The sequence below is a fragment of the Mixophyes fleayi genome, chromosome 1 (assembly GCF_038048845.1).
Source record: "Mixophyes fleayi isolate aMixFle1 chromosome 1, aMixFle1.hap1, whole genome shotgun sequence".
Taxonomy (NCBI): domain Eukaryota; kingdom Metazoa; phylum Chordata; class Amphibia; order Anura; family Limnodynastidae; genus Mixophyes; species Mixophyes fleayi.
This window is the reverse complement of record NC_134402.1, coordinates 21500146-21513282: the sequence shown is the minus strand read 5'-3', so window position 1 is coordinate 21513282 and position 13137 is coordinate 21500146. Positions and strand designations below refer to the sequence as shown.

Below are 13137 nucleotides of genomic sequence, written 5' to 3'. Positions count from 1 at the left end.
CAATAGAGGAACCTTTCTGTGGATTTCAGGACAGCTGGTTTAATGAAAAAAACCCATTACAAATAAATTGCTCATTGAACAATGCCATATTTCTGTGAAAATCCATCACAAATAACTCCATGGGGTAAATGTATCAAGCTGAGAGTTTTCCGGCGAGTTTGAAAAGTAGGGATGTTGCCTATAGCAACCAATCAGATTCTAGCTATCACTTTGTAGAATGTACTAAATAAATGATAGCTAGAATCCGATTGGCTTTTCAAAGCCGCCGGAAAGCTCTCAGCTTGATACATTTACCCCCATGAGTAAGTAAGTTGAGCTCTTGAAAACTGTGACTTTCTTTGTTAGTAATACATTCTGCAACGTATTGGCCACTTTCATAATCCACAAATTCTGAGATCGTAGAAGTGATAGAAGTCAGAGCTTAGTATAATATGAATGTATGAGAACAGACATTTCTTGTCATGTACTTGACAGCAGTTGTCACAGGCAACAGATGAAAGGATGCGTTCTATTCTGGCGTGGGTAGCAAGTGATAGCCGGCGTGGCTAATTAATCATGAGTCACTTTCTCCCAACTCAAGGCCAATCCCTTGTCACCCCCAATGGCCTGGTATCCCCCCTTCCCCAGCATTTCCCATTAATGCACAGTCACAGGCACTGTATGATGTATGTACGGATGAATGACACGTGTGATTTCCTGTTGTAAGAAGAGCAGATTATGTGACAGGTTTTCTTTTTTTGCATTCCAATGACAAACTCCATCTCAGACAAAGTCGTCTGCTCTATAATTCGGCAGACAGTGTTGCGGTATTTTTTATTTGGTGCTAAAAGTGTTGGAAGTGTGATGTTGGATGTCTCAGGCACTGTGATGATTACCTAACCGACAGTGATTACAAAAAAATAAAAATAGTTTTGTTGCTTGTGTAATGGGAAAAATAAGACTATGGAGAGAGCCAGGCAATTGCATTCAACATCAGCCGACTGGCTAAGAATATCCCCACACCATGTCTGATAAGCAGGGGTAAGAGAAGCTTTGTTTACTAATGAAATGTACAATCTGGGTAACTTAGCTTAGGCAAACCGAGGGGGGGGGGGGGGGGGGGGGGTTCCTAATACCTGGAAACCCCCCTCCAAGCCTGGGGCACTGTATAATTGAGATGGCTGGACCCTGCTCCCGCTTCACACGGCTCTCTTTTTTAAAAATGGAGAGCTGTGTGCACCTAACAGTAGTGCAGGCAGCATTGCCCATGTATATTATGGGGATAGGAAGAGTTGGAGAGCAGCCAAGCACTGTCTAATATTATAGCTACGCCCTCCATGCATGCTGGTCACGCCCACTGGTGGCGTGGTGTGGAAACCCCCCTCTACAAATCCTGCGTTTGCCCCTGCTTAGTGTTCCGATAGGAGGAGCTGGGCGAGTGCAATGCATGTTTGGCGCACCTATGTGCCTCTTTTAACAATAAACATGAAAAACTGTGTTTTGTTTTGTAGGACGAGATTTTTAAATGACCCTCAAAGGGTGAAGAGGGTGTATTTTTGGGAGAGCTCCCTGGTCTGTGAATGGCTGCCGAGCATTTTACTCCCAGCAAAAAAACTTTTATCTTCTTTTTCCATCTATACTTTCAATGGGACCTCATGTACGCTGTATGGTACAGTGTATTCAAGGCGCAATTCTACCGCTGTAATAAAAGCAAATTAAATATACGATAGTAAAACATGTAATAACCGCATTGATCCGGCATCTCATGAATAATATAAGGCATAAATTAGTCAAAACCAAACAGTGTTTTACAGTAAATGAATTTAAATGAATGAACAGAGTGGTCTAAAAGTGTTAGTGGGATGACATTGTTACTCTAATAGCCATGTGCATTTACTGCAAGCTCAGCAATACCACAAAGGTAGGGACAAAGTGATGTTTTGGGAGTCAGCTCTAAACTGCGGAATGTCATTATCCTCCTATTTTTTAAATTCTGTTTTTAACAGTTTCATTTTCAATGTAGAGTAAACCTTGGTTTTAAATTGCGCATTTAGGGTCTGAGTCATTAAGGAAAGTAAGGCAAAAAAAATGAGTATGTTTTCTCCTGGACAAAACCATGTTACAATGCGAGGGGTGCAAATTAGTTTATTATTTTGCACATAAGTTAAATACTGGACGCTGTCATCTAGCACACACATACTTGATAGTTTTATTTTTACACTGAAATTTTATGTTGATCTAGGACATGCTCTACCCCTAATATAAATCTGTCCCCACATTTTAAATTTAGCTCCCCCTCCAATGCAACATGGTTTTGCCAAGGTGCTAAGTTACTCCTTTTTTTTTGCTTTGCTCTCCTTAATGAATCAGGTCCTTAGACTGTAACGTGTGCTACACTAAATATTGTTTCTTTACTGCAACCCGTTTACTGTCGGTTCCTGCTTACCCCACTAGTTCCAAGTAAATGGACTGGCAGGATTGTCATTTATATTGTTTAATCCAAAAATGTCTGCCTCCACTGTGTCACCTCTAACAAGACCTTTAACTATATGAAAACGCTAAGGCTGTATTAGCATTCATCGATCCTGCTACCGAATGCAAAATACCCGAATACAGGGATTAATAATCCCTTTGAAGGAGTACACACAGCATTCATTTTGGACTCTGAATGGTCCATAACCGCGCACACCCATGGTGATTTGTATGTATCTGTGCAGCTGCCAATAGCACTAATCATCATCATCATCATCAGTTATTTATATAGCACCACTAATTCCGTGGCGCTGTACAGAGAACTCACTCACATCAGTCCCTACCCCATTGGAGCTTACAGTCTAAATTCCCTAACATACACAAAGAGAGAGACTATTGTCAATTTAATAGCAGCCAATTAACCTACCAGTATGTTTTTGGATTGTGGGAGGTAACCGGAGCACCCGGAGGAAACCCAAGCAAACACAGGGAGAACATACAATCTCCACACAGATAAGGCCAAGGTCGGGAATTTAACTCATGACCCCAGTGCTGTGAGGCAGAAGTGCTAACCACTGAGCCACTGTGCTGCCCACTAATAAAAGTAGGGATCAGTAATCCCTACAGAGGAGTACACACCGCAGTCATCTTGATCTCTGAATGTTCTAGGACTACATCATGTATATTTTGTTACCGTGTCCGTCTATTATATGGTCCAGGCTTGATGCAGTGTAAACAGATAAAAGTTGGCCAAGCAGAATATAACCCAGATGGGTATAACTCACTGCAGCTATGTAGCTTAAGGTTTTTCGAAGTGACCAAAGAACTTATACTTGAGTTTATCGGTCCAGCACTAGACAATTGGTGAGATATGTCTGCTGTTGTTATGAGGCCTGTGGAAATGATTATTGGTTATCTGGTAACCAGGGACGAAGTGCTAACTTTACATTCACGCACCAGATCATGGGCAGACTGGAAATTCTATGGTAAAGGGACACTGTTTATTTTCCTTTTGCAAAAGTTCAACGTTTGACCAACAGATTGATGATACGGCATCACCCAGCCTTGCACTAATAGGCTTTAGCAGTTCAGTGCTTTACAACAATGACGCTATATTTGGCTAAACAATGGTAACATGGCTGTGGCTAATGGTATTAATGGTATTGTACATTTACGTTGAGCTTTTCTTTAATCTGAGCTCATTATCCCACCCTCAGCTTACTGAGGATTGATGCACCCTCATCGGTCCTGTCACTCTCTCCATCTTTCTTTGCCATACAGCGGCCATATTGGGTTTCCAGTTCCAGATAAAACAACAACAAAATAATAATAAAGCTATTAAAACAAAATAAAAAAAAAATAGAAAAAAAAAAAATGCTTTATTCTAAGAATAAAAGTTTTTTTCTGTTTGCATCCACAACTAACGTCATTTCTGTCGCGAGAGCGGAGTCAAAATGACGCATTTGGCCGCGCCACGCCCCCTTCCGCCCTCCCGCCACGTCCCCTCCCGGAAAGAACTTGCCCAAAGTAGGCAAGTGTGACTTATTTATTTTTACTTTAGGCTTTCTTTAGTTCTATATTATAGTTATTTCTCTGCTTTATTCTTTCCTTTGCTATATCCAGGCCCCAGTCCTTCACATTCTGTTTTTTCAAAATTGTACTAATATCACACTACCATCTCATGCCCTGTACCTGCATTATTTCCTCTCTCTCGCTTCCTCCTATGCGTCCTAGAGACATGGTGGCCGAAGCCCACAGGCGTGGACACATCATGTACGCACTGTGCAACCCCTAGTGCTTATTCCGAGCTTCGTCAGATCACTGAATGAGCAACCACCTCAGTGATGTGGACAGTGGAAAACTTTCCCCTCTTACATCACAATATCTAATGAGTGTGCAAACAGCTTGTCGGCGGACGCGGTGATAGGAAAACAGGATACCAATCATTGCGGCTACACTATCCCACCGCTGCCACCAATTTCAGGAGCCACTGCAGGAAAAAATTAATCAAAAGACATAAATTAATAAATAACAATATAAACAGGGTTTACAACATGCTTGCCAACTTTTAATTGTAAAAGTTGGGTTCTCCTCCAGGAGAACCCAGAGGGGGGCAGTGCAAGTGTGGAGGGGGGCACTGTGAATCATTTCATTTTGGCCCCACCCCAGGGCGAAATTATGTTCTTCAATGCGAGTCACGTCATGGAAAGGCCCCAAACCCGCCCCGCAGAATGTGAGAGAATGGTCTGCCCTCCCAGGAGTCCAGGAGACTAACCCGGAATTTGGGACTCCTGGGCATTACGGGATAGTGGGCAAGTATGGTCTACAAGTATTTCAGGTGCTCTCCACTCTAAGTAATCCGTATTTGACTGGCAGTGCATGTCTTGTAGCTTCACAGCAGCTAGAGGTGTCTAATCTGGAGGGGTAACTGTCTGATCTGGAGTGTGGTTGGATGGATCAGAGAATAGCTGGGCGGAGAGGAGAAGGTGGCTAATTCTTGTCTGAATTTTACTACAACCATTGATGAATTAACTAAAACAAAGACATAGGCACAATATTGAGGTTATTAGCTAAGAATTCTGCAATATTCCTTAGCAACAGAGAATTGTTTTCTATTAGTTAACTTGCACTAGATCAATTAAAGCTAATTGCTGATAGCTTGCTATAATTTTGCACTTTCTTAGTAAATACCCTGTAAACTCCAGATAACAGCGTAGAACATATTAAAATTAGCCACAGTTATGTCATAGCTCCTTCTTCTACGCAGAAATGTGCCACCGATATCCCACCTCCCGCATATATCCAGTGTCCATGCCTACGAAATTTCAAAAACCCACCGCCACCTTATCACAGGGCCACACCCCTTATCACTAGTATATGACCTCTTATTTTGTGAGAGGATTAAAACACCGCCATAAGATGGGCAAGGACAGAAAGTTATTATGGAGAAGAGAATTCAAACAATGGCAACTGTACCAAACGGTGAGCCCTGCAAGCAGACTTATTAGCAATGTCATAAAGCTTGGCATAAACTATAGCAAGAATTTTTTTTACACAATCATCACTTAATATTTACATTAGACAAGTGCAAAAGTAAAATAAATAATAATAATAATAATAATAATAATAATAATAATACATATCTACTGCAAAATATATATAGATATTACAGCCCGCTGTTAAGTTCCATGACCATATAAAATCCTAATTTCCAGGTGTGTTTTACCTTCAGCAAAAATCAGACATTACCGCACAGAGAACACACACACTAGGTCATGTGATAAAAGTGACATCAATACTCTCCAAATATAAGTTATATTTGACAGGAATGACATCACTAATCCTATAAATGTCAAGACATATTTTACAGTATAAATATATATTTACATACACATATATTATCATGTCACTTCTGATATATGTATTATATATATATATATATATATATACATATATATATATATATATATATATATATATATATATATATATATATATATACCCACACAGATGCACACACAATTCTCAGCCAATTACTAAGTGCAATTAGTCAGCCAGCATGATCCTGTGTCTTGCAGGAGGAGTACTGAAGCATGCAGCATCGGTATGACCCTGTAGACACAGGAGTTTAGACTACTGGTGCCTGGGGTCCCTGGCATTACTGCTGTGTGTGATTACTAACCCTTGCAGGGCCCAAAGGACCAGCATCACACTGTAAATTCATACCGGTCCCTGGGGCACAGAGGAGATTAATATAACATCTCACTGACAGCAGAACCAGGCCATAAAAATTGGGAAAATGCTGCAAATTTGCGAGAGACCAGACACTAAGACTTATGTAGGACAGGAAATAGACCATTGCTGCTTAGTATTAACCTCTGCATCTGCCTGTCTCCTCATAAGCCAGGTCTGTAAGGTGCTGGGGGACTGTCACACTACCAGAGGCGACTGCGGTGCTGCTCCGGCCTGACTGGGGAACCGGAGGGACTTCAGTGGGACTCCAAGCCAGGGGAAAATAAACAGAAGGAAAGACATGGACATTGAGCAATCAATGGTGACTGGAGAGAAGGGAAGAAAGACAGAGCCTACTTCATCTCCTCACTGCGTATACACACACACACAGACATACACACACAGACACACACACACAGACATACACACACACACACACACACACACAGACATACATACACACACACACACACAGACACACACACACAGACATACACACACAGACATACACACAAAAAAATACACACATACACACACAGACACACACACACAGACATACACACACAGAAATACACAGACACACATACACACACACACACACACACATATATACACACACACACATATACACACATACATACATACATACATACATACATACATACATACAAAAACACATACACACACACATATACACACACACACACACACACACACGAAGACACACACACAAAGCCCTGACTGCGAATTAGCACCGTTCTGACGGTATCAGCAATCTCTGAAGATATTCTATAATTGAAAACCTCTGCCAACATTTCCCTGTCAATAGTGTTGGACACCGTCTCCAAAGTGAGTAAGATTTACACAGGGGCTGTAATTCACAGTCGCCAGCGTATCTCCCCCCCCCCCCCACGCAACCCACCCTCCTCTCTCCTGCCCCCACCTTTTATAATTAAATATACATCAAAGTAAGCCAGGTTAATAGCAGCATGTGCTAAATAAACACAACTGACTGGAAAAGGAGCTACAGTACAAAATAGACCTTTTTTTTTTTTTTTTACCCCCTCCTGCAAAACTAAAAATACAGGATCCTCCTGACCTGGCTGCTGCACCAGTGTATGGAGCTGCAATGCTTGCAAAGTATTATTAACATAATCTCCATGTGTACAGGTGCAGCATTACCATACAGCGCTAATCATGTTACTTATCCTCTCTGCATCATCCCTGTGGCAGCAGCACATGCAGTCATGTAATAATGACAAATAGTGCAAACACAGGCACAAAACTTACATACTAAGCACCTAATAATACATCATAAATACAACATGCAATATATACAACAAGTAAAATCATAATAAATATATATATATATATATATATATATATATATATATATATATATATGTTTCTGTGTGTATATATATATATATATATATATATATATATATATATATATGCATATAAATATATATATATATATATATATATATATATATATATATATATATACATACATACACAAATACTGTAACATTACACATGAGCAATTGTACATGGTGTTGAAACTCACTTCACAAATTGTCTTCTTATTAAATAAATAAATAAATATATATATATATATATATATATATATATATATATATATATATATATATAGACACAGACACAGCTAAATAAATATATAATATATGTATATATATATATATATATATATATATATATATATATATATATATATATATATATATACACAGGCACATATATGCAAGATCCAGAAAAGTAAAACAATACAAGCATAGCACACAACATAATAATACAATGCAAAAGAGATTAAAAAAACAACTACATAAATAAAATAAAAAAAAACATACAAAATCTATTACATCTGCTGCTCCTTCGTTCTTCTTAATGTTGCTGAATTTTTGTTAGGCAATGAATGGAGAAGCTTAAAGCATTTTCCATTTCATCAGCATGGAACATATATTACTTTACTGGTTCACTAAAATGTTGGTTTAATGCCCACCCCTTTCAATCTGCCCATGTCTGAGATCCTCTCTGTGCAGTACAATCATGACTAGCTTACGACGCTCAGTGAACACTGTCTGCCTCTGCATGCCTTACTAACATACTGCTTCAGCTGAAGGGAAGGGATGCTATGCTGCCTGTCTTTTTATTCCCAATCTCTGCTTTCAGCCTCAGCTCCCAAAACAAAGGAGGAAGAATATAAGATGAATCTATCGTTATCCGGTCAGTGACGGATTTGCAATCCTTGTCCTTTGAGCAGAGAATTATTTTTTTTTCTCGGGGGTTCGGTGTTTTGGTGAATAGCTCTTTTCAGATGATGGGCATGAAACAGCTTTGGCAGATGCAGTGGAGTCCTTAGCGAAGAGTTTGGAGTTCTTTTGCAGAATGTCACGATAATCACCGCAGAGGAAAAAGGACGGATCCGAGACCCCTTGTTGTCCAACTCGAAGGTCCTACAAGTCAGCTCGGAAAGGTAACCTGGGTGCCCCCCTCTGCCTTTCAGCTGATTGAGAAGAAGCAAAAGGGGGACATTGTAAGCCTGCCAGCGTGGAACAAGCTGAAAGCTACTGTATTAGTAGCACAGAAGGGTCTTTTAGCCCTGCATATAATTAGCCAAAATACAAAGGAAGCAGCTGAATGGAGCTTGTCACTCTCTGGAAAAGGGTGGGTAAGACACTTTTCTAATTAAATTCTTTCATGAAGAAAGATATTTTTCCTCCCTTTTTTTTTTCTGCAGCGTTTAACATGACTACAATCGTCTCACCTTCTAATTTGCATCAACTTTAATGCTGCCAAGATTGTGCATGTAAAGCTCTGTCTCCCATCTCTCTCTCCCTATTGACATATGACATGTATTTTATTAAAATATGATGTAGAAGTTGGGAACAATTTCAATGGACATTCTCAAGAAAATTTGGAAACGTATTTGCTAATGGATTTCCTGCTCATTGGTCTCTGTTTAAACTGGATGCTGGGAAAACCCCCAGGGTTAATACTGTGTGCACTGGGCATATTTGTTAAAATGCTTCCCCTTGTGAATAGTGGCTGCCCGCGAGTGTGTCGCTGTGAGGGCAGGTTTCTGTACTGTGAATCACAGAATGTCACCGAGCTGCCTCACAACCTGTCGGGTTCTATGGGCTTGTCTCTGCGGTACAACAGCATCACCGAACTGCAAGATGGACAGTTTACGGGGTTAATTCAACTCACGTGGCTCTATCTGGATCACAATCACATAGACACGGTGGAGGGGAATGCCTTTCAAAAACTGCGTAGAGTTAAAGAACTCACCCTTAGTTCCAACAAAATAACGCAACTGGCTAACCACACTTTCCGACCCATGCCCAACTTGCGCAGCGTGGATTTATCAAACAATAACCTACAGTCTTTGGCGCCGGATCTTTTCCACGGGTTACGCAAGCTGACGAGTTTACAGATGCGCTACAATGCCATCAAGTTTGTGCCAGTGAGAATATTCCAGGACTGTCGCAGTCTGGAGTTCTTGGACTTGGGATACAATCAGTTGAAAAGCCTGGCTCGTAACTCTTTTGCAGGCTTGTTTAAACTTGCCGAACTCCACCTCGAGCACAATGACTTGGTCAAGGTGAATTTAGCTCATTTTCCCAGACTCCTCTCCTTGCATTCCCTCTTTATGAGGAAGAATAAAGTTACTCTAGTTGTTAACTCCTTGGACTGGGTGTGGAAATTAACACAAATGGACCTGTCTGGCAACGAGATTGAATACATCGAACCTCATGTTTTCGAAAGCGTACCTCATCTGGAATCTCTACAGCTAGACTCCAACCGCCTCACCTACATTGACTCTAGAATTCTCAACTCTTGGAAATCTCTTGCCAGCATCACCTTGGCCGGCAACAGCTGGGACTGCGGACGCAACGTCTGCGCCTTGGCCTCCTGGCTGAGCAACTTCAAAGGTCGCTACGATGGCAATATGTTGTGCACCACCCCTGAATATGCCCAAGGAGAGGATGTTCTGGATGCTGTCTATGCCTTCCATTTATGTGAGGACCCCGCAGATCCAACCAGTGCTAATGCCATTTCCACAGCACTTAACAACAGTGACAAAAATGCCCACCACAGTCCCACCATCACCACCACCATCTATGACGTGCAGGATACAGAAGGGGAGAGAACAACGGACAACCTTATGGCCACTATCCCCAGTGAGCACCCTGAGAATACTGTCCAGATTCATAAGGTAGTCACTGGGACTATGGCATTAATTTTCTCCTTCCTCATTGTGGTTTTGATGTTGTACGTTTCTTGGAAGTGTTTTCCAGCCAGCCTCAGACAGCTGAGACAGTGCTTTGTGACACAACGTAGGAAGCAAAAACAGAAACAGACTATGCATCAAATGGCTGCAATGTCTGCCCAGGAATACTATGTTGATTACAAACCCAACCACATTGAAGGAGCCCTTGTGATCATTAATGAATATGGCACTTGTTCATGTCATCAGCAACCTGCCAGAGAATGTGAGGTGTGATCTTTATCTTTCACTGGGAATTAAACGTTGTACAACCAAATGACAGTGGAAGAGAGACAAGCCGAGGGGATTATTGTGCTCTCTGATGCACCTCTTGACTGACACAGAGAGAGGGGTCTCTTTGAAAGACATGACATTTTAGCTTTATGGTGTCTTAAAACCTTCAGGACAGTGAGCCGTTAGCAAACGAAACAAAAAAATATAAAATATAAAATTGGTACGGAGATTTGTCTATATTCAGGAATCTGAGAGTGTAAAAAAAAAAAAAAAAGAGAGATTTAAGGTACCATATTGAAATTTTTTTTTGTAAACTACGATGTTTAAAAGAAAAAAATAAAATAGCATTTACAATATTTGCAGAGTGGTGTTGGCTAAATCAATGCGATGACAAGTATACATCTCATTTCCTCTACATCTGCAGTTTCTTGGGAGATGTGACACCCCAGCAACAAGATAGACTCCAGCCTTGATTTAGCAATATACGGATCAATGGCTGATAGTCCTTAATGGCTCGCACTGCAATAAACTGTATATTATATCCAGTGCAGCTGGCAATGAGCACTGCAGATCTAGATGGAAACAGAAACTTCTATGCTGGTCTCGGTTAGATGATATCTTATCAGCAGGAAGTGGAGAGGATACCAAAGATATGGTATATGGAATATACGATTCACCTGTTGGAGTCTTGCATGAATTGAATGAGAGAAAAGAGCATCTAACTGTATTAGTGCAATGGTTGTTTGCTGCAATTTGCAGCAACAATTTAAGAGCTTGTGTTGCAAAACCATTTCAGTCAATACCACTGGATCTACCCTTGCCTTAATCAGTGCTATATATTCTGCACAGACATATTCCGTATAAGCCATATAAAGATAATCTGGTTAATCTCTTGTGTTAATGGCAAAAATAAGGCTTGATTATGGAGCAGTACGATGGCTAAAGACCCATTTTCAGGAGTGAAAACTCAAAATATTTTTCAAATATTTTAAATAAGACATTTAACTAAGAATCCACATGTGGTTATACAGAGATTCAGGGGAACGTGAATCCTGCCTCAGACAGGCTAAGGTATTATTAGCAAGCAGTTCTCCTCAATGCATCAAAGCCATCACTAACTGCCTGCACAATTATACCTGAAACAGACATTTATTTGTCTTTGCTGTGGCTAGTTTGCTCTTTTTTTAATGCTGCATTTTTATGTATAACAGAAAAAATGACAATAAAATAAACCACTCATCATAGAGTTCAGAAAGCTCGCTCCTCAGTTATTACAGAGGTTCTAGCCCACAGGGCATGCTGGAACTGATAGTTCCACAGAGGAGGGGCCAAGTCAGCAATTAAACAGCTAATTTTTCCTGCATACTCCCCTGTAATGTTGGAGGTGTGTGTTTCAGTTAACAGGGGTTTCTTTAAAAACAAACTGTGAGGTGGGTTCAAAGCAGGATGGCAGAGATGCTAGAGAATACACACTCGCACGTATATTAGCTGGGGTGCAGGTTCTGCCTCATACACATCGCCCTATGAATCAACGCACTGCCTTTAATTTCTATGTTCCCATGGCAACCACATCAAGTTCACATATACCATAAAAGGATGAGCTGATTGCTATAGGTATACTTTCTTGCTACTATCAAATTAAATAATAATAATAATTAAAAAAAATTTTTAAAAAATGGCTGTTGCAAATGAGTTGCGGTTATGTTTTCAGCATGCAAATCAACCAGGAATAAATTAGGAATAAATGAGTAATCCTGTCAGGGAAATGCATATTCTAACCCTGCACCGAGAGTGCTGTGATGCATTGCATAAAACAATCTGTTGCAGACAGGGAAGGGAGGGGTTAACGCTGGTCCCTTTTTTTTTGTCTCCCCGTTGACCCACGACAAAGGGTTAATCTGCCCAACCCCCCTTAATGTCACATTTCACATTAGCTAGGAGGCATGTTTTTGTTTTCTGCTAAGTTTTTTGTTTGTTTTGTTATCAGTACTATTATTATTCTTATGTATTTCTGTTTACACAGGCGACATCACATCACCCTGATGTGATTCTGATTAATTAATATTTGATTTTTGATTTTTTTTTTGCCCATTACTCTAACATGCTTACAGTCAACTCAAAACGCAATTAGCCTTAACGTGTAGGTATTTTTTTATTTTTTTTTGCCTGTGCTTAATTACGTTGAATGAGGTGGAAAGGAGTTTGGAAAAGCAGAAGGGGGAGAGAATGCAGATGTTTGTGATTAATTTTTTGGGGCATGAACTTAAAAAATAAAATAAATAACCAATGACATTATTTGCTTGGTGTGTGCCCTTTGTGGCTTTTTCAGCATATTGTTGTGGATGGCTGCATAAGTGCAGGCTGTTTAGTTTTGGTTTATGGGTGTTGTGAACCAGTTTGTTTTGTTTATTTAACGTTGTCTAACAGAT

At 40.3% G+C, this 13137-nt stretch overlaps 2 protein-coding genes across 5 annotated transcripts in view; one reads left to right on the top strand and one right to left on the bottom strand.

Moving 5' to 3' along the window:
- Positions 1-13137, bottom strand: part of CTNNA2 (catenin alpha 2) — a 1470003-nt gene that overhangs the window by 565426 nt on the left and 891440 nt on the right. Inside the window, exon 1 of one of the 4 annotated variants that reach the window (XM_075192120.1) lies at positions 8055-8113. The exons of the other annotated variants lie outside the window; for them this stretch is intronic. The gene's annotated coding sequence lies outside the window, so the exon portion shown is untranslated. Of the gene's footprint in view, positions 1-8054; positions 8114-13137 lie in introns of those variants that run through there. 4 annotated transcript variants of the gene reach the window in all.
- LRRTM1 (leucine rich repeat transmembrane neuronal 1) lies at positions 8220-11064 on the top strand. The gene has a single exon (XM_075192400.1). The coding sequence runs from the start codon at positions 9053-9055 to the stop codon at positions 10709-10711; it is 1659 nt and encodes a 552-aa protein (XP_075048501.1). The 5' UTR covers positions 8220-9052; the 3' UTR covers positions 10712-11064.